The sequence below is a fragment of the Thalassophryne amazonica genome, chromosome 18, assembly GCF_902500255.1.
Source record: "Thalassophryne amazonica chromosome 18, fThaAma1.1, whole genome shotgun sequence".
In the NCBI taxonomy this organism is placed as follows: domain Eukaryota; kingdom Metazoa; phylum Chordata; class Actinopteri; order Batrachoidiformes; family Batrachoididae; genus Thalassophryne; species Thalassophryne amazonica.
This window is the reverse complement of record NC_047120.1, coordinates 67292067-67318493: the sequence shown is the minus strand read 5'-3', so window position 1 is coordinate 67318493 and position 26427 is coordinate 67292067. Positions and strand designations below refer to the sequence as shown.

The following is a 26427-nucleotide window of genomic DNA, read 5'->3' as shown; positions in this document are numbered from 1 at the left end:
AAGAGTCTTTATTCTTGTGGCCATTGCTGAACTGCACCAGGTCTACTTATAGTCCGGTTCACTATGAACTGGATCAAATGACGCCACAGCCACATTTCAAAGTATTGAACATGTTTAAGCAACCTAATTTCTATTAAATTACCCATTTTACTACCTTTTTAATATGAGGCTGCCACCAAGGAGGTAATGTTTTCAACTACTTAACCACTTTTCTTGAAACTTGGTGGAAGGATGGGGTATGGGCCAAAGAGGAAACTTTTAACTCCTGAATCCAATTAAGAGGGTGGGTCCAGGAGATGCCCCCCCCCCCCAACTTTCTTTAACATTGCAAGATGGGACAGTTGAGCGGACTTTTTTCAATTGCTCAGAAATCAATGAATAGGGTCAGGTGTTCACATTATGAGACATTTCAACAATATATATTTAATTTTGCTGATTCACAATCTGGATTTTATGTAACAAAATCTGAATTTTCTGGTGAACACACACAACACACAATGGACAGTGCAGACATAATTCACCATACCAGATTGTCACCTGTGGTTACAGTGCATTTCCTGTTCTGCATGTAATAGTATGCTGAGATAGGCAAAGCACATATTAACATGTCACCACTTGTGGTTACAGTGTGTTCCCCACATTACATGTGTTAACAAGCCGAGATGTGCATATTGATGCTTTCCCGACAGGACCCCTGCATGGGTGATGGGTGATTGTCTCTTCCAGCTACGCATATGATTAAACTGTCTCAGCCCGTTTGATGATTTCCCGTCATTATCCCTGCGAGTTAAGGAACAGGGCCGAGACTCTCTACAAAATCTGTGTGAAAGTCAGTGAAATAAAGTGACATGCAAGTGCGTTGTCGAAATGTGTAATTTCCACTATTTTAAGTGGGTGCATTTATATTGGTTGAGTATAAACAAACAAACAGAGCTTGAAACCGGCATTTCCTTCTTTTTTTTTTTTTACACATAAACGTTTCATCATTTCATTGTGTTCACTCAGCAGAAATAGATATTATAGAATAATGTTTGTATACTTACAGAATATGTGAAAAAATAATAGAATTGTAGTTTTCTTGCCCAGTTTGTTAGCTTACTCTCAGCCAATGCAAGCGGGGAAGCCAGCTTCAGATCAGCGTTCCCGTTACACAAAGGGAAGTACAAGATGAAGAGATTCTGATAGTACATCTTGTTCAGTTCTGAATTCATAAGCATAAATACGTTTGACCATTTATCACTCATTTATTTGGCTAAAGCAAACTTTGGCTTCAATGCCAGTGATTTTCACCCTCATTTCTATGCAAACCTCCGTTTAGTCCCAACATCAGATCAGAGCAGCTGCTCTAGCTTGTGCAGCATTTGGCGGAGAAAGAGCATCTTGTCTATTTCTGTTTATCTCTAAAAGTCAATCAGTATGTGGAGCAACAGCTATGGGAGAGCTGCTTACTTGGCTCCGATTCATGGCTCACTGGCCTTCTGTGCACAAAATAATGAACATTTCCACATCTCTTCTGAGTTAAACTACTTGACATCCAAACCCTAGTGGAGACTTTTCACCATTAAGCACTTTCCAAGAAAAGCACCTGCTGAAAAGAAGGCATAGAAATTACCCTCAGTCGCTCTCACTAACTCCCTGACTTGTGTTGGTTTTACCTCAGAGACTTAATAATGTCGCTGACCATGTTCTTTATTTATTTCTCTTTCAGTGACCCATCGGTGCCTTGGCTGTGTGATGTATGGTCCCAAAATGTCTGAGGGTGGACAAAACGATGAACGTGAACAAGGTGATAAAAAAGAAAGTGGAGATGGGAGATCTCTGAGTCGGACGTCTGCAGTAGGTGAAGCTAAGAAGTATCTTCCTCAAGGTATAGTGATCCAGCTGACAGGTACAGATGGAGAATGGGACAGTCGAGATGACAGTGAGGTCCTCTTCTCGCTCAGTCATGATGAGGACTACCCATCGATTTCCCTTTCCAGACAGAGGCATCTTTCTGTCGAAGAGGACACAAAGCTGCCTTTCCAAAGCTTCCACGTTCCTCTCTCACCCTCGTCTCCTGACTCTTTCGGGAATTGCTCCAACTTCAGCTCCAATTTACTCTCTCCAGGTCCCCCTTCACCTACCCACCAGCCACTGTCCAGCTTGGTAAAGTCTCTGTCCACAGAGCTGGAGCTGAAGGAGGGCTCCTCCCTCAGACCAAAACCTCTTCTCAACCTTGTGAAGTCAATCTCCACAGAGATCTCCTGCTCAGAGCCTGAGGTGTCACAGTCCAAATCTGACTCCCGTCTCAACCTGCACCTATGGAAGCAACTGACCCAGCCTAAAACCCGCAGCAGTGGCAACTCGCACACTGCGCCGCCCTCTCCTAGTTTCATATACCCGAGTGGAGATGGTCTGAAAGGCAACTTCTTTAAAATGGAGTTAGAGGACACCAAAAGGAAGCTCTCTGAAGCCATGCAGGAACCACTAAGCAGTATGTTCAGTAAGATCATGAGAGAAGAGGGTGCAGGAAGCCCCAAACATCAGGGTAAGACCCAAGGAGCTCAGCAAGACAGCTCCAAAACATCTGGATGGGAAGGTAGCACAGACATAGCAGGTTTAGGATCTCCTGGGAAGAACACTGGGAGAACAGACACTGATTTCTTGCCGACTTCTGAATGGTCTTCAGTCAGCCATCCTTGCCCACTGCATCACGGCAGACAACATCACAAGGATGAAGAGCTCAAAATATATAGTGATGGTGAAATCATGCAAGTACTCGCTGTTGAAAATCACAGCCAGATACAAACTAAACCTGCTGGCTCTCATGTCACAGATCCAGCAATGGTTGGGACATCTCTTCTGTCTCAGTCCACCCGTCCTCTACCATATATGAGTTTATTCTGTGTGGCAGCATTGACCTATGGCTACTTTACACTACCTCTGAGTCCTTACTCGTCTGGCCTGGCTTTGGGTTTGGCATGTGGTTTCTTGCTTGGACTTTTCCTCATTAGGCTGGGTGCTTCCAGGACTCATTCTTCAGATCCTCCATGCCACCAGACACCCACTCTTTTGGGACAGGGGATTTTAGCAAGTTGCACTAACATCACTGTACCTGATACCCTCAAGGTAAATGGATGAACAACTCAGGTAAAAAATGCTTTAATGTGATGATGTATTCTCATTCAGAGGCATCAGACTTGTCACTGTTCATAGTCAACAAGAGTGTGGAAGCAAAAATGGAGATGGCATCCGAAGTGGCCATATTGGATAACAGACGATGGCCATTTTCGAAATGAACCTTCCACTAGACTTCCCCAATAGAAAACCAAGAAATGGTTTCAAAGAGGCTTTCTTTAGTTTCTGTGCTGAAACGAAAATCAAGATGTGCCAGTAGCGGCCATATTGGATGACAGATGACCTTGATTTTTGAAAGATCCTTGCTTTAGCCTCCCTCAATTCACCAACAAGAAATGGTTTCAGTCAGACGAGGTATTCTTTAGCTATTGTGCAGAAATACAAAGTTTACCAACAATGACCCAGATGGATCCCCAGACAGACGGACACCCGGACAAGATGCCGAACTGGTTTGGAAATATTAAGAGTTTGTGTTCCATACCTCTCTGGAAGCTTAGTATGAAGGAAAGATACATCTGGACAGAGATTATGGAGTCATGTGATTTGCAGAATGATGGAAGTGCAAGTCTTTTGAGTCCAGGGTACTTCTGGTTTTACTGTGTGGTTGTGAAACCTGGAGGTTAAGATGACGGCTAGATGTCTTTGGTACGAGGTCTCTCCAGAGATTCCTGGGATACTTGAATTTGCATCAAATGAGCATTTACTGGGAATGACCCAGATCAGGTGTATTACTTGTGTTGTGAGGGAACATCACTGACGGCACTCTGGCCATATGGCACAATTCATTATCCGCAATCTTTTCACACCATAAAACTTTGTTTCAGAGCAGATGTGGCCAATTACTGTGCTTATTTTTATTTTTGCAAATTCTAACTCAGATTTCTAATTCTTTCTGATGATAGGCGGTTTGTATCTTGTGGGATGGCGTGTTGTTTTAAAGGTTTCCTTCTGGATAGTCCAGGTTGTTGTGGGTTTTTTGTCACAGATCTAACAGTAATTCTGTCTTCAGCTGTTGTTATTTTGCTTGATTGACTCATTCGATGTCTGTTCCTCGCGATATTCTTGGTTTGTGGTTCCAGGTTATTAGCTGTGCCCGATGACTCTGGTTGATTTTCTCTATTTATCTCCTCAGAAACAGTGGTGTTATCCCACAGATGGCTCTCTGAGCTTCACATTGGCTTATCTTGTAGAACAACACCTGCAGTTTTTATGAACGAAACGCAGGGCTATGAGGAAACAAACAGTCTGGCATGACACACCAGTGTCACCATCAGTCACCTGTCAGTCACAGCTTGTAAGGTGCTGTGTTCTGCATTGTTTCTATGTTAAGTAACAGCTCATGCTGTGGTGCACATGTGCCACACCGAGTTCCTGTCCGTTGTTGAGCTTACCGCGAGGGAAACACTGTTAAAAAAGTAAGTTCCACATACAGAAAAAGGTATGACTTATGTTTTGTTCCTCTTCAACACTGACACGTGCAACTTATACTCTGGAAAATACAGTGTATATTGGGTTTTTATTACAGGGACAGGAAAGACAGGGACTCAAAGACAGGGAGAGACATGGAGCAAAGATAGCCTAGGCTGGGATCACTGTACCATAACACCTCAGCCACAAGGGCTCTCTTCAGTGAGCTTTTTAGTGCATATGCATGCAGACTGTAGCCATTAGTGAAGGAATAAAATTTGGTCCAAGCAGCAGTGAGGCAAATCATATTGTTTCTGCACTAAAATAAGTGCACAGCTTGGACATAAATTATCTCAGCAATTCAACGTTGTTCAATGAGTTGCTGAGGAACTGTTTCAGAGATTCTCTTATAGTTTAAAAAGAGGCTTCAAACTGACTGTACCGTGACAGTGCGCAGGCTTATCTGTCGTTGTTGCCTTTCCAAAAATAGGATGAGTGCAAAAATATCCTCAGGAAGTCGTGAGTGAAATTAGAGCCACTGCTTATTAAAAGCACTTAAAAAGCATGTGAACAATTACTTGAAAATAATAAAATGACATGTAATTTCTTCCTCCTCTTCCCGGTGTTTTTGTACAGCAGGGCAGTGTCACTGGAGAACCTCTGTTGACCTTTGCCCTCGGCAGCTTAAAGCTTCTGCAAGTAGCAGCAACGCAGTGCCAAGAATGTGTGTTAATTAAAACCTTCAGTCAGAAACAGTTACACACCCAGAGGAAATTAGTGTCCTTCACTAGGTTGAGTTTGGCACAGAACAACTGGGGGCCTCATGTACAAATGGCGTACGTCCTTCTGCACGCTAATGTTCAGTTGCATCAAAAGTGACTTGACCGGTGCGCCACGCAAAAATCCCGGCTGCCGTACGCATGTTTCTACAGCTATTGTTCCACTGCTGACATGTAGAGGTGATGCTGGGAACCTTAATAGTGCGAAAACAAGAAGTCATCAGAGTGATGTGCACATTAGAGACACACTCATAACACACCCACATGTTTGCAATTATATGGGTGGATATAAAAGCATGTGCAAAGTGATGAGGGAAATGGCACTAACAATGGCTGTGTTAGCATTGTTAGAGGATCTTGCAAATGGTGCAATACAAAGTGAGCGAATATTCAGGAAACATGAGGATTTACTAGTAAATGATGATAATTGCCTCATAAACTGATTTTGATTACCAAGGCCACTGGAGTTGTGCACAGAATGACGGCCGGCCCAGAACGCAATACGGTGAGGAGCCAGGGGTTGTCTGTGCCCACACAGGTGTTGACCACGCTGGGCTTCCTGGCAACAGGGCATTGAGCCAAACCATGGCAGCTGTGTGGGACACAATCATCTGAATGTCATCCAGATACATCATATTCCAACATTACTGTGCAACCTGCAGCGAGAGCTGGTTTCCCGAATGTAATCGGAGCTATTGACTGCACACATATTGCTATGACGGCGCTATCACATGATAGATTTGTTTTTGTTAATAGGAAACATTTTCATTCCATCAATGCTCAAATCATATGTGATGTGCCAAATGCATTGGGTTGGGTTGGGAACAGGCTAGAGGCTGGCACGGTGTGCGATGGGTAGCTATCATTACATCATTACAATCATGACATCATTTCCAGTCATCTGTAGCTCACAATTGGAATAATTTCTTTGCAGTGTTCGTATTGACTAAGCTGACAGACTGGGGAATTCCAGCTCCCAGGGCCTAATTACATTAATTTGCATATTTAAATAGGGGTGTGGAAAAGAAGGAGTTTAGTATGTCTGTATGTGTGCTCAAGTCCCCATTCAGTAGGATGTACAAACTGAACATACTTGGATCCATGCATATGCACACTTTGATACATCTGGATATTTTTATGCATGCAACAGGTTCTGGGTTTTAACGTATGCAATGTTTTAGCAGGAAATCCACGCATGTCTTTGTACATGAGGCCCCTGGAGAAGAATGTCAGCACCATGAAACTGTTAAGTCCAACAGCAATTAGAGGAGTGCGAAAGGAGAAAGGGTGCTGGTGTCAAGAGAATAGAGGGTGGTGTCAGTTCTTTTGTTTGAATATGAATTCCAGAGCTGTGAGATAATCTGGTATGCAGGTGTGTCAGCGACTGGAGGAGGTTTTGAGAAGTGGGGATGTACCGGACCAGTTGTCTGTCTGGGTGGAAGGCATCCAGGGCCAAAGGCAGTTCCATGGTGTCATGGATATGGCTCCCAGACTTGACTTGACTACTGTCACTATCAAAGGTGCATAATTATTTGTACAGACCTTCTAGGAACAACATTTCTGAGAATGTGTGAAGTTTTGTCTCACTGGGTGCAATGTTGAGAAATGTTGGTTTCTCAGAATGCAAAAGATGGAAAACCACACCCAACATTTTCTGGGTCAGGCTCAAAACGCCTCAATCGCCCCTGGTATATATGCACTGTCAGTGCATTGAATAGCATTTGAATTCTGCTTTGCTTTGTTTTTTCAGGGCTGGATGAGTGAATTACATGAATATGACCCCGAAACCTATCATCCAGCTCTGGCACACTACGTGTTTGCCACCCTGGAGGGCTCCTGTCTCCGTCTGGACTCAACAAACAAGGAACGAGTTCATGAGGCAACTATCATCAAATCGCGCACCTTTCAACTAGCAAAGAGCAAAGTATGACGCCTAGTAACTACAAACACCCAAAACTCACATGCTTAAGATAGATCCATAAAAATACACAACCCAAAAACAACACCCCACATGCACCACCACTTTCTCTACCACATCCAGATCATTTCACCAAGGAGGTTGTGTTATTTCTACCATAAAGACTCAGGAGGCAAGAAACACTTAAAGATTTTAATCCTCAGTGATGAGTACAGAATGTTAGAACTATGGATGGGTATTAATAAGATTTTATCGATATCAATGCCATTATCGATTCTGCTTATTGATCCAATTCCTTATCGATACCTCTTGTGAATTTTCTGTGTACTACTACATTTTAAATTGGTCACTGGATTGTTGATCTCTGGGCATAAATAAAAATAAATAAAATCTGTACTTTTTGTCAAAAGCATTTCCTTTGAGACATTTTTCCTCTGAGCTGAGCTCAGCCGGCTGCTGCACATCAGCGCAGGATGTCTGGTTTTGGGAGGAAAAAATGTTTTGATTGATTGCAGTTTGTTTGTATTCCAACGTTTGGAAAGAGGTGTCATTTGAGTTAAACGGCGTTTCGCTTTGAAGTTATTAATTCCGACTGGACTGTATCGTTCTAACTTGACTCGGCAGAGAGCCGCGCAGCGTTTGGAGCTGTGTGAACAGAACGGAGGACGGTTCTCGTTCCTTTCTTGCAAAAAGACTGCAAATTCATTGCAGTAGTATTCTGCTCTTACTAGGATGCAGCAGTTTTCTAGCTTTGCAGATAGTTCTGGAGGAAATCATTGAAGAAATTAACACACTGAAAATATGCTTTGACCAAAACAAACTGTCATTAAACTTAAATAAAACGGGGATGAAGTGGAGGTGTAAGAGTCACTAGGTCTTCACAGGAAACACTTATTTATTTCTATATATATTTATTAATTTTCATTGTTAGTTGGTTTTATCTTTTCTGTTGTGTTTTGTTTCATCAGGTTATTTTTGTCTCTTTCTCTAAAATTGCATTGTAGCATTATTATTTATTATGAGTTATTATTACTGTTATTGTTGTTGTTACTATTATTATTAATATATGAATAAAAATAATTTTAAAAAATTATAATTTGACTCTTTTACGACAACGAACGCTGAGCCATTAATTATTATACAGATGTACTGAGATGCGAACAGCTTAATGAAAATTCAGTAAGGTATATCTTATATATTATATAAGGTGGAACTATGCCAGTATACAAAGGTATATCTAAACATCTAAAAAGGAAGAGTAAAATAGGAGAGTAGAAAAGAGTAGAGTAGAGCCACTTAGGTGCCTGGTCTTGAGAACCAGGGATGGTAGGTTAAAAAGATTTTTTTTATCCCATTGGAACTCTCCCTACCCACCCAAGCAGCTCAAGAAAAAGGCATATATAATATAACAAGTAATAAGACATAAGAAGGACAAGACATCACAGGAGAAGATTGTTATCAAACACAAAGGAACCAACTATTTTGTAAGCTACGATGAACGTTGCTAAGGCCGGCCGGCTAGATAAGCTAACTTTAACACTGAAAATGCCATAGACATGCTAACGCATTAGCATCGGTCCTGTTTTTAAGTTATAAAATACATCTATCAACTGTTTCAGAAGACCATAACAGGTTGGTTTAACATAAAAAAGGGTTTTAGCGGGGAAAAATTAAGACAAAGTGAAATAAAACAAGGAATCAAAGAAACAGTATATCGAAGCACTGCTTTGATCTGCGAATCACTGCAGTTGGTTCAAGGTTCAAAGCAAAGCCACGCTGCAGAAAAGTTGATTACAGACCCACTGCAGGGTCTGCAATCAATGTAGAGAAATTATTTTCCTGACAAACACCCCCAAAGACAACGGCCATTCTGAAGGACCCATAAGGGAATCGTTAAGCAGGAATCGTCTCCCTTCCGGATCTGAACTAGGTGGTACGCATTTCTAAGATCCAATTTGGTGAATATTTGGGCTCCATGCAGGGGCGTGAACACCGAATCCAACAGAGGTAACGGGTATCGGTTGCGAACCGTTATATCGTTCAGCCCTCTGTAATCGATGCATGGACGGAGTCCGCCGTCTTTCTTACCCACAAAAAAGAAACCCGCACCCATCGGGGAGGTGGAGTTCCGGATCAACCCGGCAGCTAAAGAGTCCCGGATGTACGTCTCCATTGATTCGCTCTCCGGGCGAGAGAGATTGTACAGCCTGCTGGACGGGTACTCAACGCCCGGGATCAAATCGATGGCGCAATCGTACGGTCAGTGCGGGGGAAGAGTGAGTGCCAGATCTTTGCTGAAGGCATCAGCAAGATGGTGGTACACCTCAGGCAATCTTTGGTGGAAGTTGAAGAAAATGGTCCATGACAAGGCTCCAACCTGCAAAGCTGATGTAGCAACAGCAATCAGAGAAAGTTGGAGCCAGATTGATGAAGAGTACTGTTTGTCACTCATTAAGTCCATGCCTCAGAGACTGCAAGCTGTTATAAAAGCCAGAGGTGGTGCAACAAAATACTAGTGATGTGTTGGAGCGTTCTTTTGTTTTTCATGATTCCATAATTTTTTCCTCAGAATTGAGTGATTCCATATTTTTTTTTCCCTCTACTTGGTCTAAAAAAGTAACCGTTACTGACTGCCACAATTTTTTTTCCTGATTTCTTATAATGTCTCTTAAAGCCAGAAAGTTGCCATTTGAAATGACTTTAGTTTTGTGTCATGTCTGTGATCTGCTTTTTTTCTACAAAACTAAACAACTGAATGAACATCCTCCGAGGCCGGTGATTCCATAATTTTTGCCAGGGGTTGTATATATATATATATATATATATATATATATATATATATCCTGTTCCGGAGCACAGCGGTGTTTTGCTGTATCTGTTAGCTGTTTAATCTGCACAGTTAGGTTGATCTAGTTATCTAGATAACAATTTGTTTCACAGTGTAATCTTCACGTGCCTTAACTAAAGCACTCCCTCTGCTGAATCACCTCTAAATTATTTACACATTATTCACTTTGTGTGTTTTTAGGAATCCGCTAGCTTAGCGCAGCTACTAGCTCTTAGCCGGTTTAGCATGGCGGCTTCTCCTGTCTCTCCCGCACTTTTCTGCTCTGGGTGTGAAATGTTTAGTTATTCCTCGGCCTCCTTTAGCAGTAATGGTACTTGTAATAAGTGTAGCTTATTCGTAGCTTTGGAGGCCAGGCTGGGCGAATTGGAGACTCGGCTCCGCACCTTGGAAAATCCTACAGCTAGCCAGGCCCCTGTAGTCGGTGCGGACCAAGGTAGCTTAGCCGCCGTTAGTTCTCCTCCGGCAGATCCCGAGCAGCCGGGAAAGCAGGCCGACTGGGTGACTGTGAGGAGGAAGCGTAGTCCTAAACAGAAGCCCCATGTACACTGCCAACCCGTTCACATCTCTAACCGTTTTTCCCCACTCGGCGACACACCCGCCGAGGAACAAACTCTGGTTATTGGCGACTCTGTTTTGAGAAATGTGAAGTTAGCGACACCAGCAACCATAGTCAATTGTCTTCCGGGGGCCAGAGCAGGCGACATTGAAGGAAATTTGAAACTGCTGGCTAAGGCTAAGTGTAAATTTGGTAAGATTGTAATTCACGTCGGCAGTAATGACACCCGGTTACGCCAATCGGAGGTCACTAAAATTAACATTGAATCGGTGTGTAACTTTGCAAAAACAATGTCAGACTCTGTAGTTTTCTCTGGGCCCCTCCCCAATCAGACCGGGAGTGACATGTTTAGCCGCATGTTCTCCCTGAATTGCTGGCTGTCTGAGTGGTGTCCAAAAAATGAGGTGGGCTTCATAGATAATTGGCAAAGCTTCTGGGGAAAACCTGGTCTTGTTAGGAGAGACGGCATCCATCCCACTTTGGATGGAGCAGCTCTCATTTCTAGAAATCTGGCCAATTTTCTTAAATCCTCCAACCCGTGACTATCCAGGGTTGGGACCAGGAAGCAGAGTTGTAGTCTTACACACCTCTCTGCAGCTTCTCTCCCCCTGCCATCCCCTCATTACCCCATCCCCATAGAGACGGTGCCTGCTCCCAGACCACCAATAACCAGCAAAAATCTATTTAAGCATAAAAATTCAAAAAGAAAAAATAATATAGCACCTTCAACTGCACCACAGACTAAAACAGTTAAATGTGGTCTATTAAACATTAGATCTCTCTCTTCGAAGTCCCTGTTAGTAAATGATATAATAATTGATCAACATATTGATTTATTCTGCCTTACAGAAACCTGGTTACAGCAGGATGAATATGTTAGTTTAAATGAGTCAACACCCCCGAGTCACACTAACTGCCAGAATGCTCGTAGCATGGGCCGAGGCGGAGGATTAGCAGCAATCTTCCACTCCAGCTTATTAATTAATCAAAAACCCAGACAGAGCTTTAATTCATTTGAAAGCTTGTCTCTTAGTCTTGTCCATCCAAATTGGATGTCCCAAAAACCTGTTGGGAAAGTGTAGTGACACGGACCCACAATAGGGGGCGTTAATGAACGGACAATGGATAAGCCAAAAAGTAACAATTTAATGTTGTGAACTGCACAACGGAATACAGACAACTGCAGCTGAGGAGTACAGTCAATCGTACACAAGGTGACGTGTGGGCATGCTCGAGGATAGAAGACATCAGTCCAGAGAAGAGCCGGATCCCACATGGCTTCCACCGCCAACGGATTTGAAGAACACCGGAGCCGCCAAGTCCTTTGTCCCCATGTGGCCACCGTCTCCAGCTGTCAGACCTGGTACTGCTGGCAGAAACAGAAACAGTTAATGGTGGGTGTGTGAATACACACCCAGTAATCTCAGTACTCAGTTCCTCCGGCAGGGTGAACCTCCACCTCCAAAATAGGAACACCCGTGCAGCTCCTGTCAGTCGCTTCTCTGGATGGAGTGAGAGGCGAAGACGTCGCAAACCCAGATGGTGGCTTCAGGCTGTCGGGTGCGCAGAGGTCACGCAGCGGAGGGCCTGCTCCAAGTCCTGGTTCGACCGCTCTGCCTGTCCGTTCGTCTGAGGATGGTACCCGGACAAGAGACTCACGGTAGCCCCCAGTTCCCTGCAGAAACTCCTCCAGACTTGAGAGGAGAACTGAGGACCACGATCCGAGATGATGTCCGACGGAATCCCATGCAGATGCACGACGTGGTGGACCAGGAGGTCTGCAGTCTCATGGGCCGTCAGGAGCTTTGGGAGGGCCACGAAGTGGGCCATCTTGGAGAACCGGTCCACTATTGTGAGGATGGTGGTCATGCCCTGGGACGGCGGGAGGCCCGTGACGAAGTCCAGGCACGGGTAAAGGCTGGAGGAGACCTTGGGTCTTATGGTGGTCCGCCTTGCCCCTGGCGCAGGTGGTACAGGCCTGGACGTATTCCCAGACGTCAGCTTCCATAGACGCCCACCAGAAGTGCTGCCGGACTACTGCCACGGTTCTTCGCACCCCCCGGTGGCAGGAGAGCTTGGAACCGTGACAGAAGTCCAACACCGCAACTCTGGCCTCTGGTGGGACGTACAGTCTGTCCTTCGGGCCGGTCCCCGGGTCCGGGTTCCACGCCAGAGCCTCCCAGACGGTCTTCTCCACGTCCCAGGTAAGGGTGGCCACGATAGTGGACTCGGGGATGATGGTTTCCGTTGGGTCCGACAACTCGGCCTTGACTTCCTCTTCGTGCACCCGGGACAGAGCGTCAGATCATTGGTTCTTAGTCCCGGGGCGGTATGTGATCTGGAAGTCAAAACACCCGAAGAACAGTGACCAGCGGGCTTGCCTGGGGTTCAGACGCTTGGCGGTCCGAATGTACTCCAGGTTCCGATGGTCCGTGAAAACCGTAAACGGTACCGATACTCCCTCCAACAGGTGTCTCCACTCCTCAAGAGCCTCCTTCACCGCCAGAAGTTCCCGATTGCTGACGTCATAGTTCCTTTCAGGTGGGGTCAACCTGCGGGAAAAGTAGGCACAAGAATGGAGAACCTTATCGGACTCCCTGCTCTGGGATAGCACAGCTCCTATCCCTGAGTCAGAGGCATCCACTTCAACTATGAACTGGCGATTTGGATCAGGCTGCACCAGGACTGGTGCAGTCGAGAACCGGTGTTTCAACTCCCTAAACGTAGCTTTGCACCGATCCGACCAGGTGAAGGGAACTTTAGTGGAGGTCAGGGCTGTCAGGGGGCTAACTACCTGACTGTAGCCCTTAATGAACCTCCGATAGAAATTTGAAAAGCTGAGGAACTGTTGCAGTTTCCTACGGCTTGTTGGTTGGGGCCAGTCTCTCACCGCCGCAACCTTGGCCGGATCAGGGGCGACGGAGTTGGAGGAGATTATGAACCCCACGAAGGACAAAGACGTGCGGTGGAACTTGCACTTCTCGCCCTTCATAAACAGCCGCAAGACATCATTTACCAAGGCCTGGAACGTCGCGGGCGCATTGGTGAGGCCGAACGGCATGACCAGGTACTCAAAGTGACCTAACGGGGTGTTAAATGCTGTCTTCCACTCGTCTCCCTTCCGGATCTGAACTAGGTGGTACGCATTTCTAAGATCCAATTTGGTGAATATTTGGGCTCCATGCAGGGGCGTGAACACCGAATCCAACAGAGGTAACGGGTATCGGTTGCGAACCGTTATATCGTTCAGCCCTCTGTAATCGATGCATGGACGGAGTCCGCCGTCTTTCTTACCCACAAAAAAGAAACCCGCACCCATCGGGGAGGTGGAGTTCCGGATCAACCCGGCAGCTAAAGAGTCCCGGATGTACGTCTCCATTGATTCACGCTCCGGGCGAGAGAGATTGTACAGCCTGCTGGACGGGTACTCAACGCCCGGGATCAAATCGATGGCGCAATCGTACGGTCAGTGCGGGGGAAGAGTGAGTGCCAGATCTTTGCTGAAGGCATCAGCAAGATGGTGGTACTCCTCAGGCACCGCCGTCAGATTGGGGGGGACTTTGACCTCCTCATTAGCTGTCACACAGGGTGGAACCGAGGATCCTAAACATTCCCGGTGGCAGGTTTCGCTCCACTGCGTGACAACCCCAGACGGCCAATCAGTCCAGGGATTGTGCTTTACCATCCATGGAAAACCCAAAGTCACTCGGGAGGTAGAATGTGTTACATAAAACACAATCTCGTCCCTGTGATTACCAGACACGACCAATGTTACCGGCTGGGTCTGGTGTGTGATCAGTGGAAGAAGGGTGCCATCTAGTGCCCGTACCTTCAAAGGCAGAGCCACCAGAGGGAGCCCTACTTTCCTAGCCCATCTGCTGTCCAGCAGATTCCCTTCTGACCCCGTGTCTACTAGTGCTGGAGCGTGAAGGGTTAGATCCCCACTTAGGATTGTAACTGGGATTCATGTGGATCTACGGGGTTTCCCTGTGTGTGTGTTATGGCCCACCCTCAGCCCAGCGTGTAAGGGCGGGCATTGTAGTTTGACCGCTTGGGGCAGTTCTTCTGTATATGATCACTAGAGCCACAGAAAAAACACTCGCCGCGGGCCAGCCTCCGTTGTCTGTTATTTGATTTGACTTTGGCCCTGCTCGTGTCCATAGCTTCGTCAGCAGGGGGAGCTGTTGCCACACAGAGCTCTCTGGCTGTGGAGCGTGGGGACGGCAGCACCCTTTTGGACCCGGAAGGAAGAGGGACGGCTTGTGCCCGGCCACGCCCCCCGCCCTGCTCCCGACGGTGTTCCTCTAATCGGTTATCTAATAGTATAACCAGGTCGACAAGCCCGTCAAAATCCCGCGGTTCTTCTTTAGCCAGCAGATGCTCCTTCAGGACCGGAGACAGTCCGTTTATGAAGGCGGCGCGGAGTGCAACAGTATTCCAGCCGGACCTCGCTGCCGCGATGCGGAAGTCGACTGCATACTCCGTTGCACTCCGACGCCCCTGTCTCATTGACAGCAGCACGTTCGAAGCGGTCTCGCCTCTATTGGGGTGATCAAAAACCTGTTTGAACTCCCTCACAAACCCGGTATATGTTGTTAGGAGCCGTGAATTTTGCTCCCAGAGCGCCGTAGCCCAGGCGCGTGCCTCTCCTTGAAGCAAATTAATGACATAAGCCACCCGACTGGCGTCTGACGCGTACATGACGGGATGCTGTGCAAAGACAAGCGAACACTGCATTAAGAAGTCCGCGCACGTCTCGACACAGCCTCCGTATGGCTCTGGAGGGCTTATGTAAGCTTCAGGGGATGGAGGGGGGGGGGTCTTTGAACGACCAGTGGAACGTCTGTATCAGGCATATGACCAGTAGGAGGAGGTGCTGCAGCAGCGCCCTGAGCGTGCGCTTCCACCCTGGCGGTGAGAGCCTCCATCCTCCAATTGAGAATAACGTTCTGCTCGGTTACCAAGTCCAACCGAGCAGTGAAAGCGGTTAAAATGTGCTGCAGCTCACCTAACACGCCTCCTGCTGGCGCCTGTCCACCATGCTCTTCCATTGGCTGTTCAAGCGATGGTTGACGCCCCTCGGGATCCATGACGCTGGCCGAGAAATCCTGTTGGGAAAGTGTAGTGACATGGACCCACAACAGGGGGCGTTAATGAATGGACAATGGATAAGCCAAAAAGTAACAATTTAATGTTTTGAGTTGCACAACGGAATACAGACAATTGCAGTTGAGGAGTACAGTCAATCATACACAAGGTGACGTGTGGGCAGGCTCGAGGATAGAATACGTCAGTCCAGAGAAGAGCTGGATCCCACACGGCTTCCACCGCCAACGGATCTGAAGAACACCGGAGCCGCCAAGTCCTGGGTCCCCAGGTGGCCACCGTCTCCAGCTGTCAGACCTGGTACTGCTGGCAGAAACAGAAACAGTTAATGGTGGGTGTGTGAATACACACCCAGTAATCTCTCAGTACTCAGTTCCTCCGGGAGGGTGAACCTCCACCTCCAAAATAGGAACACCCGTGCAGCTCCTGTCAGTCGCTTCTCTGGATGGAGTGAGAGGTGAAGACATCACAAACCCACACTATACGCCAATCCAGCAGAAGACTGCATCCACAGGAACAAACGGCTGCACACAGAACAATATTCAGTCACGGTAAGGCACAGCAGAGAAGGTTACCTGAGTGGTAGCTGATTTCTCGGCGGGGAGGTGGAGTTGCAGTCCAGCTTTTATGGTGATGTGGATGATGATAGTTGAATAAGTGACAGCTGGTGCTGTTGATGAGTGACAGCTGTCACTCTCTGTTGCTCCGACGCCCTCTCGTGCTTGAAGCCCGCACTTCAAGCAGGGCGCCCTCTGGTGGTGGATGGCCAGCAGTACCTCCTCTTCAGCGGCCCACACAACAAAACCAGTTTTATTTGTTGTTATCTATCGTCCACCTGGTCATTACTGTGAGTTTCTCTGTGAATTTTCGGACCTTTTGTCTGATTTAGTGCTTAGCTCAGATAAGATAATTATAGTGGGCGATTTTAACATCCACACAGATGCTGAGAATGACAGCCTCAACACTGCACTTAATCTATTGTTAGACTCAATTGGCTTTGCTCAAAATGTAAATGAGTCCACCCACCACTTTAATTATACCTTAGATCTTGTTCTGACTTATGGTATGGAAATTGAAGACTTAACAGTATTCCCTGAAAACCCCCTTCTGTCTGATCATTTCTTAATAACATTTACATTTACTCTGATGGACTACCCAGCAGTGGGGAATACGTTTCATTACACTAGAAGTCTTTCAGAAAGCGCTGTAACTAGGTTTAAGGATATGATTCCTTCTTTATGTTCTCCAATGCCATATACCAACACAGGGCAGAGTAGCTACCTAAACTCTGTGAGTGAGATAGATTATCTCGTCAATAATTTTATATCCTCATTGAGGACAACTTTGGATGCTGTAGTTCCTCTGAAAAAGAGAGCCTTAAATCAGAAGTGCCTGACTCCATGGTATAACTCACAAACTCGCAGCTTAAAGCAGATAACCCGTAAGTTGGAGAGGAAATGGCGTCTCACTAATTTAGAAGATCTTCACTTAGCCTGGAAAAAGAGTCTGTTGCTCTATAAAAAAGCCCTCCGTAAAGCTAGGACATCTTACTACTCATCACTAATTGAAGAAAACAAGAACAACCCCAGGTTTCTTTTCAGCACTGTAGCCAGGCTGACAAAGAGTCAGAGCTCTACTGAGCTGAGTATTCCTTTAACTTTAACTAGTAATGACTTCATGACTTTCTTTTCTAATACATTTTTAACTATTAGAGAAAAAATTACTCATAACCATCCCAAAGACATATCGTTCTCTTTGGCTGCTTTCAGTGATGCCGGTATTTGGTTAGACTCTTTCTCTCCGATTGTTCTGTCTGAGTTATTTTCATTAGTTACTTCCTCCAAACCATAAACATGTTTATTAGACCCCATTCCTACCAGGCTGCTCAAGGAAGCCCTACCAGTAATTAATGCTTCGATCTTAAATATGATCAATCTGTCTTTATTAGTTGGCTATGTACCACAGGCTTTTAAGGTGGCAGTAATTAAACCATTATTTAACTGATCATCTGCAGAGGAATGTTCTATTTGAAGAGTTTCAGTCAGGGTTTAGAATTCATCATAATTCATCATGGTTTGAATCATATTTATCTAATAGATTACAATTTATTCATGTAAATGGGGAATCTTCTTCACAGACTAAGGTTAATTATGGAGTTCCACAAGGTTCTGTGCTAGGACCAATTTTATTCACTTTATACATGCTTCCCTTAGGCAGTATTATTAGACAGCATTGCTTAAATTTTCATTGTTACGCAGATGATAACCAGCTTTATCTATCCATGAAGCCAGAGGACACACACCAATTAGCTAAACTGCAGGATTGTCTTACAGACATAAAGATATGGATGACCTCTAATTTCCTGCTTTTAAACTCAGATAAAACTGAAGTTATTGTACTTGGCCCCACAAATCTTAGAAACATGGTGTCTAACCAGATCCTTACTCTGGATGGCATTACCCTGACCTCTAGTAATACTGTGAGAAATCTTGGAGTCATTTTTGATCAGGATATGTCATTCAAAGCGCATATTAAACAAATATGTAGGACTGCTTTTTTGCATTTGCGCAATATCTCTAAAATTAGAAAGGTCTTGTCTCAGAGTGATGCTGAAAAACTAATTCATGCATTTATTTCCTCTAGGCTGGACTATTGTAATTCATTATTATCAGGTTGTCCTAAAAGTTCCCTGAAAAGCCTTCAGTTAATTCAAAATGCTGCAGCTAGAGTACTGACAGGGACTAGAAGGAGAGAGCATATCTCACCCATATTGGCCTCTCTTCATTGGCTTCCTGTTAATTCTAGAATAGAATTTAAAATTCTTCTTCTTACTTATAAGGTTTTGAATAATCAGGTCCCATCTTATCTTAGGGACCTCATAGTACCATATCACCCCAACAGAGTGCTTCGCTCTCAGACTGCAGGCTTACTTGTAGTTCCTAGGGTTTGTAAGAGTAGAATGGGAGGCAGAGCCTTCAGCTTTCAGGCTCCTCTCCTGTGGAACCAGCTCCCAATTCGGATCAGGGAGACAGACACCCTCTCTACTTTTAAGATTAGGCTTAAAACTTTCCTTTTTGCTAAAGCTCATAGTTAGGGCTGGATCAAGTGACCCTGAACCATCCCTTAGTTATGCTGCTATAGACTTAGACTGCTGGGGGGTTCCCATGATGCCCTGAGTGTTTCTTTCTCTTTTTGCTCTGTATGCACCACTCTGCATTTAATCATTAGTGATTGATCTCTGCTCCCCTCCACAGCATGTCTTTTTCCTGATTCTCTCCCCTCAGCCCCAACCAGTCACAGCAGAAGACTGCCCCTCCCTGAGCCTGGTTCTGCTGGAGGTTTCTTCCTGTTAAAAGGGAGTTTTTCCTTCCCACTGTCGCCAAGTGCTTGTTCACAGGGGGTCGTTTTGACCGTTGGGGTTTTTCCGTAATTATTGTATGGCTTTGCCTTACAATATAAAGCGCCTTGGGGCAACTATTTGTTGTGATTTGGCGCTATATAAATAAAATTGATTTGATTTGATTTGATTTGATTTGATATATATATATATATATATATATATATATATATATATATATATATAAGTACATATGCATATATAAACATGATGTTGTGTGGGCCGCTGAAGAGGAGGTACTGCTAGCCCACCACCACCAGATGGCGCCCTGCTTGAAGTGCGGGCTTCAAGCACGAGAGGGCGTCATAGCAACCGGGAGTGACAGCTGTCACTCGTCATCAGCACCAGCTGTCACTCATCCACATCACATCACCACCACCATAAAGGCCGGACTGCAACTCCACTTTCCCGCCGAGAAATCAGCTACCTTGGAGCTAATTTTCTCTGCTGAAGTAAAACATTGAGTAATAGTCTGAACTTCTTTGCAGCCGTTTTCCTGTGGTGTTGCCTTATCTGTGGGATTGGCGTTTGGTGTGATCAGCGACGGCTTCGCTTCACACCCCAACCAGATAAGTGGTTAGACTGGAGCTGCACGAGTGTGTGATTGGAGGTGGAGGTGCTCCCTCCCAAAAGAACACAGATGGTGGGATTACTGAGTGTGCCTACTCACACTCATCAAAACTGTTTCTGTTCTCTGCCAGCAGTACCAGGTCTGACAGCTGGAGACGGTGGCCACCTGGGGCTCCAGGACTTGGCGGCTCCGGTGTTCTTCAGATCCGTTGGTGGTGAGGGCTGTGTGGGATCCGGCTCGGTTCAGGACGGATGTCTCTTATCCTCAAGCCTGCCCACATGTCACTCAACATTTAATTGTCTGTGGTACCAAAACTGTATTTGTCTGTATTCCCTTGTGCACTTCACAACATTAAATTGTTACTGTTTGGCTTATCCATTGTCCGTTCATTTAACGCCCCCTGTTGTGGGTCCGTGTTCCTACACCTTCGCAACACATGATTGGAATTGAAAAAAATATGGGCATCTTATTTACTATATTTGAGGTGGAGTTTAGATGTGGTAAGGTGACATTAGTGCTGGTATTTGTGAACGAGTTGTTATTGCACATGATTTGTGGACATATTAATATTGCACGTGATTTGTGGACATATTATTGCATGTGGTTATTTCACAGTGTTATTGTACAGTCTGACAGCAGCAGGAAGGAACGACCTGCGGTATCGTTCCTTCTTGCACTGAGGGTACCTCAGTCTGTCACTGAACGAGCTGTTCAGCTCCACTACAGTCCGGTGCAGAGGGTGAGAGGAGTTGTCCATGATGGATTTGGTTAACACCCTCCTCTCAGCCACCTCCTCCAGAAAGTCCAGAGGACAGCCCAGGACAGAGCTGGACTTCCTGACCAGCTTATTCAGTCTCTTTCTCTCCCTCTCTGTGCTGCCCGGGGCCCAACAGATGACAGCATAGAGGAGAGCTGAGGCTACAACAGAGTCGTAGAAGGTTTTAAGCAGAGGCCTGCTCACTCCAAAGGATCTCAGTCTCCTCAGGAGGTGGAGGCGACTCTGGCCTTTTTTGTACAAAGCATCGGTGTTGTGAGTCCAGTCCAGTTTGTTGTTGAGGTGAACACCCAGATACGGCTGTTACTGATTAGCAAATGTGAATGAAAGTTTGAAATCTGAGTCTTTCTGGTAGAACTTGTCCTATGCTATATTTCCCACATCTGGTTTTAATTGGACAGCAACAACAATATATGAAATTGTTTGCAATACCTAGAGAATATAAACCTACAACACTAACTGGCTGACACCCCATTCAACACATTAAACAGGTTTGCTGTTTTTGGTTTTCTAGGTGTCACTTCTGCCACTTGTGTTAGCTCATAAGCGTGTTTGGAACCCCAAATATCCCATCTGCATTCAACTGGCCAAAGGAGGAGATTCCCTGGAGGAGGAGGAGGAGGAGATAAGAGGAGAGGAACCACAAACTGAGAGATCCTCCAAATGCCACAGTGACCCGTTCACCACCCTTTACCTCTTTGGTCGTACAGGAAGAGAGAAGGAGGAATGGTTTCGCCATTTTCTGTTTGCATCCATGGATACGGAAAGGGAGAAAGAGAGAGCCAGCAGATACATGTCCACACCGGGTATGATGGGAATACTGACGCAGTAGTGACGACGTGCACGCTCTAGTTCTTTAAAGTTCAACACTTATCTGACAAACTAGTGGTTGTGGGTTTATTGGTCAGAGCTGGATTTTGAAAATGAAGAAAATCTGACAAACAACACAGAACAAATTAATTTTACTCTGCAAAATTAGAAAATAGAGTTATGATGTCAGAAGTGAAAAAAAAAAAATCATTTTTGTTTTAGCCCCAATAACTTTTAGGTGCTTCAATGTTCACCATATTGACGTACACACTTTCCCACTCTGTAAAAGACAAGCGTGCTAAATTAGGGTAACATCGGTCAACGGGCGGCTAAGATTAGCTGTGAAAATCCCTGTGTTATGAAAGGTTGCATCATAAAGGCCACATCCTTTTAAGGCTGCATTTGTAGGCAGCATATGTCATAGTGGTGCGACTGGGTTGCCTCAATTTTAAAGGATCCATGGAATGCAGCCTTTTTTCCCCGAAAATGAAGGATATAGCAGCTGTATCCTTGATGGGCCAAACAATCCCATGGGTCATTGTGTAATCCCCCCCAAACAAAAGGATTGGAAAATTAAAAAAATTAAAAGGTCAATTTTGGGCCCCAAATGTACACTTCTAAATAATACTGTTCATAAGTATAAATAAGCATTGAAAAATGATTTTTAAACTTTGGGTTACGCCCACTATGCTAGCTTGACACATGCAGCTATCAAGGTTTCTATGTCACTTGCTTGCTTGCCTCTACTGGTGGTTGGCTCTCACTGCGGTATTGTATCACTTCCTGTTCCGGAGCACAGCGGTGTTTTGCTGTATCTGTTAGCTGTTTAATCTGCGCAGTTAGATTGATCTAATTAACTAGATAATGATTTGTTTCACAGTGTAATCTTCACGTGCCTTAACTAAAGCACTCCCTCTGCTGAATCACCTCTAAATTATTTACACATTATTCACTTTGCGTGTTTTTAGGAATCCGCTAGCTTAGCGCAGCTACTAGCTCTTAGCCGGTTTAGCATGGCGGCTTCTCCTGTCTCTCCCGCACTTTTCTGCTCTGGGTGTGAAATGTTTAGTTATTCCTCGGCCTCCTTTAGCAGTAATGGTACTTGTAATAAGTGTAGCTTATTCGTAGCTTTGGAGGCCAGGCTGGGCAAATTGGAGACTCGGCTCCGCACCGTGGAAAATTCTACAGCTAGCCAGGCCCCTGTAGTCGGTGCAGACCAAGGTAGCTTAGCCGCCGTTAGTTCCCTTCCAGCAGATCCCAAGCAGCCGGGAAAGCAGGTCGACTGGGTGACTTTGAGGAGGAAGCGTAGTCCTAAACAGAAGCCCCGTGTACACCGCCAACCCGTTCACATTTCTAACCGTTTTTCCCCACTTGGCGACACACCAACCGAGGATCAAACTCTGGTTATTGGCGACTCTGTTTTGAGAAATGTGAAGTTAGCGACACCAGCAACCATAGTCAATTGCCTTCCGGGGGCCAGAGCAGGCGACAATTTGAAACTGCTGGCTAAAGCTAAGTGTAAATTTGGTAAGATTGTAATTCACGTCGGCAGTAATGACACCCGGTTACGCCAATCGGAGGTCACTAAAATTAACATTAAATCGGTGTGTAACTTTGCAAAAACAATGTCGGACTCTGTAGTTTTCTCTGGGCCCCTCCCCAATCGGACCGGGAGTGACATGTTTAGCCGCATGTTCTCCTTGAATTGCTGGCTGTCTGAGTGGTGTCCAAAAAATGAGGTGGGCTTCATAGATAATTGGCAAAGCTTCTGGGGAAAACCTGGTGTTGTTAGGAGAGACGGCATCCATCCCACTTTGGATGGAGAAGCTCTCATTTCTAGAAATCTGGACAATTTTCTTAAATCCTCCAAACCGTGACTATCCAGGGTTGGGACCAGGAAGCAGAGTTGTAGTCTTACACACCTCTCTGCAGCTTCTCTCCCCCTGCCATCCCCTCATTACCCCATCCCCGTAGAGACGGTGCCTGCTCCCAGACCACCAATAACCAGTAAAAATCAATTTAAGCATAACTCTCCGATTGTTCTGTCTGAGTTATTTTCATTAATTACTTCCTCCAAACCATCAACATGTCTATTAGACCCCATTCCTACCAGGCTGCTCAAGGAAGCCCTACCATTAATTAATGCTTCGATCTTAAATATGATCAATCTATCTTTATTAGTTGGCTATGTACTACAGGCTTTTAAGGTGGCAGTAATTAAACCATTACTTAAAAAGCCATCACTTGACCCAGCTATCTTAGCTAATTATAGGCCAATCTCCAACCTTCCTTTTCTCTCAAAAATTCTTGAAAGGGTAGTTGTAAAACAACTAACTGATCATCTGCAGAGGAATGGTCTATTTAAGAGTTTCAGTCAGGTTTTAGAATTCATCATAGTACAGAAACAGCATTAGTGAAGGTTACAAATGGTCTTCTTATGGCCTCAGACAGTGGACTCATCTCTGTTAGACCTCAGTGCAGCTTTGATACTGTTGACCATAAAATTTTATTACAGAGATTAGAGCATGCCATAGGTATTAAAGGCACTGCGCTGCGGTGGTTTGAATCATATTTATCTAATAGATTACAATTTGTTCATGTAAATGGGGAATCTTCTTCACAGACTAAGGTTAATTATGGAGTTCCACAAGGTTCTGTGCTAGGACCAATTTTATTCACTTTATACATGTTTCCCTTAGGCAGTATTATTAGACAGCATTGCTTAAATTTTCATTGTTACGCAGATGATACCCAGCTTTATCTATCCATGAAGCCAGAGGACACACACCAATTAGCTAAACTGCAGGATTGTCTTACAGACATAAAGACATGGATCACCTCTAATTTCCTGCTTTTAAACTCAGATAAAACTGAAGTTATTGTACTTGGCCCCACAAATCTTAGAAACATGGTGTCTAACCAGATCCTTACTCTGGATGGCATTACCCTGACCTCTAGTAATACTGTGAGAAATCTTGGAGTCATTTTTGATCAGGATATGTCATTCAATGCGCATATTAAACAAATATGTAGGACTGCTTTTTTGCATTTGCGCAATATCTCTAAAATTAGAAAGGTCTTGTCTCAGAGTGATGCTGAAAAAGTAATTCATGCATTTATTTCCTCTAGGCTAGACTATTGTAATTCATTATTATCAGGTTGTCCTAAAAGTTCCCTGAAAAGCCTTCAGTTAATTCAAAATGCTGCAGCTAGAGTGCTAACAGGGACTAGAAGGAGAGAGCATATCTCACCCATATTGGCCTCTCTTCATTGGCTTCCTGTTAATTCTAGAATAGAATTTAAAATTCTTCTTCTTACTTATAAGGTTTTGAATAATCAGGTCCCATCTTATCTTAGGGACCTCATAGTACCATATCACCCCAACAGAGCGCTTCGCTCTCAGACTGCAGGCTTACTTGTAGTTCCTAGGGTTTGTAAGAGTAGAATGGGAGGCAGAGCCTTCAGCTTTCAGGCTCCTCTCCTGTGGAACCAGCTCCCAATTCAGATCAGGGAGACAGACACCCTCTCTACTTTTAAGATTAGGCTTAAAACTTTCCTTTTTGCTAAAACTTATAGTTAGGGCTGGATCAGGTGACCCTGAACCATCCCTTAGTTATGCTGCTATAGACTTAGACTGCTGGGGGGTTCCCATGATGCACTGAGTGTTTCTTTCTCTTTTTGCTCTGTATGCACCACTCTGCATTTAATCATTACTGATTGATCTCTGCTCCCCTCCACAGCATGTCTTTTTCCTGGTTCTCTCCCTCAGCCCCAACCAGTCCCAGCAGAAGACTGCCCCTCCCTGAGCCTGGTTCTGCTGGAGGTTTCTTCCTGTTAAAAGGGAGTTTTTCCTTCCCACTGTTGCCAAGTGCTTGCTCACAGGGGGTCGGTTTGACCGTTGGGGTTTTTCCATAATTATTGTATGGCCTGCCTTACAATATAAGGCGCCTTGGGGCAACTGTTTGTTGTGATTTGGCGCTATATAAATAAAGTTGATTTGATTTGGCAAGGCACCAGGGTCAGGAAAAACTCATGATGCAACTTCAAAATGTTCCATGAGGTGGACCTTTTTGTTTCAGAAGGGTTTGCTCTGGCCTCCATGGTCCTGGAAGGCTTGATCTTTGTAGGACGTAGCCTTTGAAGGACGCAGCCCCTGCACTGGGACACTGCCTATTAATGTGTAATCAAGGAAGGAAATTTCATTCAAATCAGTGAATTTAAGTAGTTTTAGTATTTATGCTAAAACAGTGCTGAATGCATTTGCTCGTGCAGCCATATTTCATGATAAGGAGTCATCTGATTGGCTGTTGTAACAGGAAATCATTTGTTTGCAGTGCAGTATTACTGTGAGCAGTAATCTTGATCAGCTGCTTCATATGTTCTTGCTGCTAGATGAAGCGTCACTGCCACAGAACGTGAGTGCCTCGAGACATTTCCCAAACAGCAGAGGGGGCAGCAGTGACGATGATGCCCCCTCCACGCCTCACCTCCACTCTGTGCCCACAGCTCATGCCACTCACTCCTCCAGTGCCACCAAGGGCATCTTACACCCAGACTACACCACCTACATGGCTCGTCTCCTGGCCACAGAGGAGGCCAGCCCCCCCTCCAGCAGCACAGAGACGAGTGCCACCATCAGGCCAAATGTAAGAACTGACTGCCGGGCCATGCTGGTTGGTGCATGTGTAATACAGCGTGCACAGATGGTGGAAGTGACACTGCGCTGTGATTAAAGGTGGCAGATGGGTAACTATTAGCAACAGACTCAAGGTGTGAAACTGAGATTTTTCATTAGCAGAGCTTTTAGAGAGTATAAAATACATCCATTCTTCCATTCTATTGGCCGGTTGTCTTATTGATAATAAATAGATCACTGCTTTCCGGCTATGTCCCTCAGTATTTTAAACAGGCAGTTATTCACCCTCTATTAAAAAAGCCCAATGCTGATCCTTCACTCCTTCACTATTTTAGACCAATTTCAAAGTTGCCTTTTATTTCCAAAGTCTTAGAGAAAGTGGTGGCCAAACAGCTTAATGAGGTTTTAGCTGAACATAATATTCTTGATAAATTCCAGTCTGGGTTCCACCACTTGCACTCTACAGAAACTGCCCTTCTCAGAGTTTCAAATGATATTTTAATGCGC

The 26427-nt window shown here is 45.0% G+C and overlaps 1 protein-coding gene across 1 annotated transcript in view; it reads left to right on the top strand.

Annotated features, from left to right (window-relative positions):
* The first annotated feature begins 1733 nt into the window (after nucleotides 1–1733).
* tex2l (testis expressed 2, like) overlaps nucleotides 1734–26427 on the top strand; it is a 34754-nt gene continuing 10060 nt past the window's right edge. Inside the window, exons 1-4 of the mRNA XM_034194015.1 lie at nucleotides 1734–3108; nucleotides 7054–7227; nucleotides 20989–21280; nucleotides 25677–25930. Of these exons, the coding sequence (XP_034049906.1) occupies nucleotides 1735–3108; nucleotides 7054–7227; nucleotides 20989–21280; nucleotides 25677–25930 (2094 nt within the window). The 5' untranslated portion in view covers nucleotide 1734. The remainder of the gene's footprint in view (nucleotides 3109–7053; nucleotides 7228–20988; nucleotides 21281–25676; nucleotides 25931–26427) is intronic.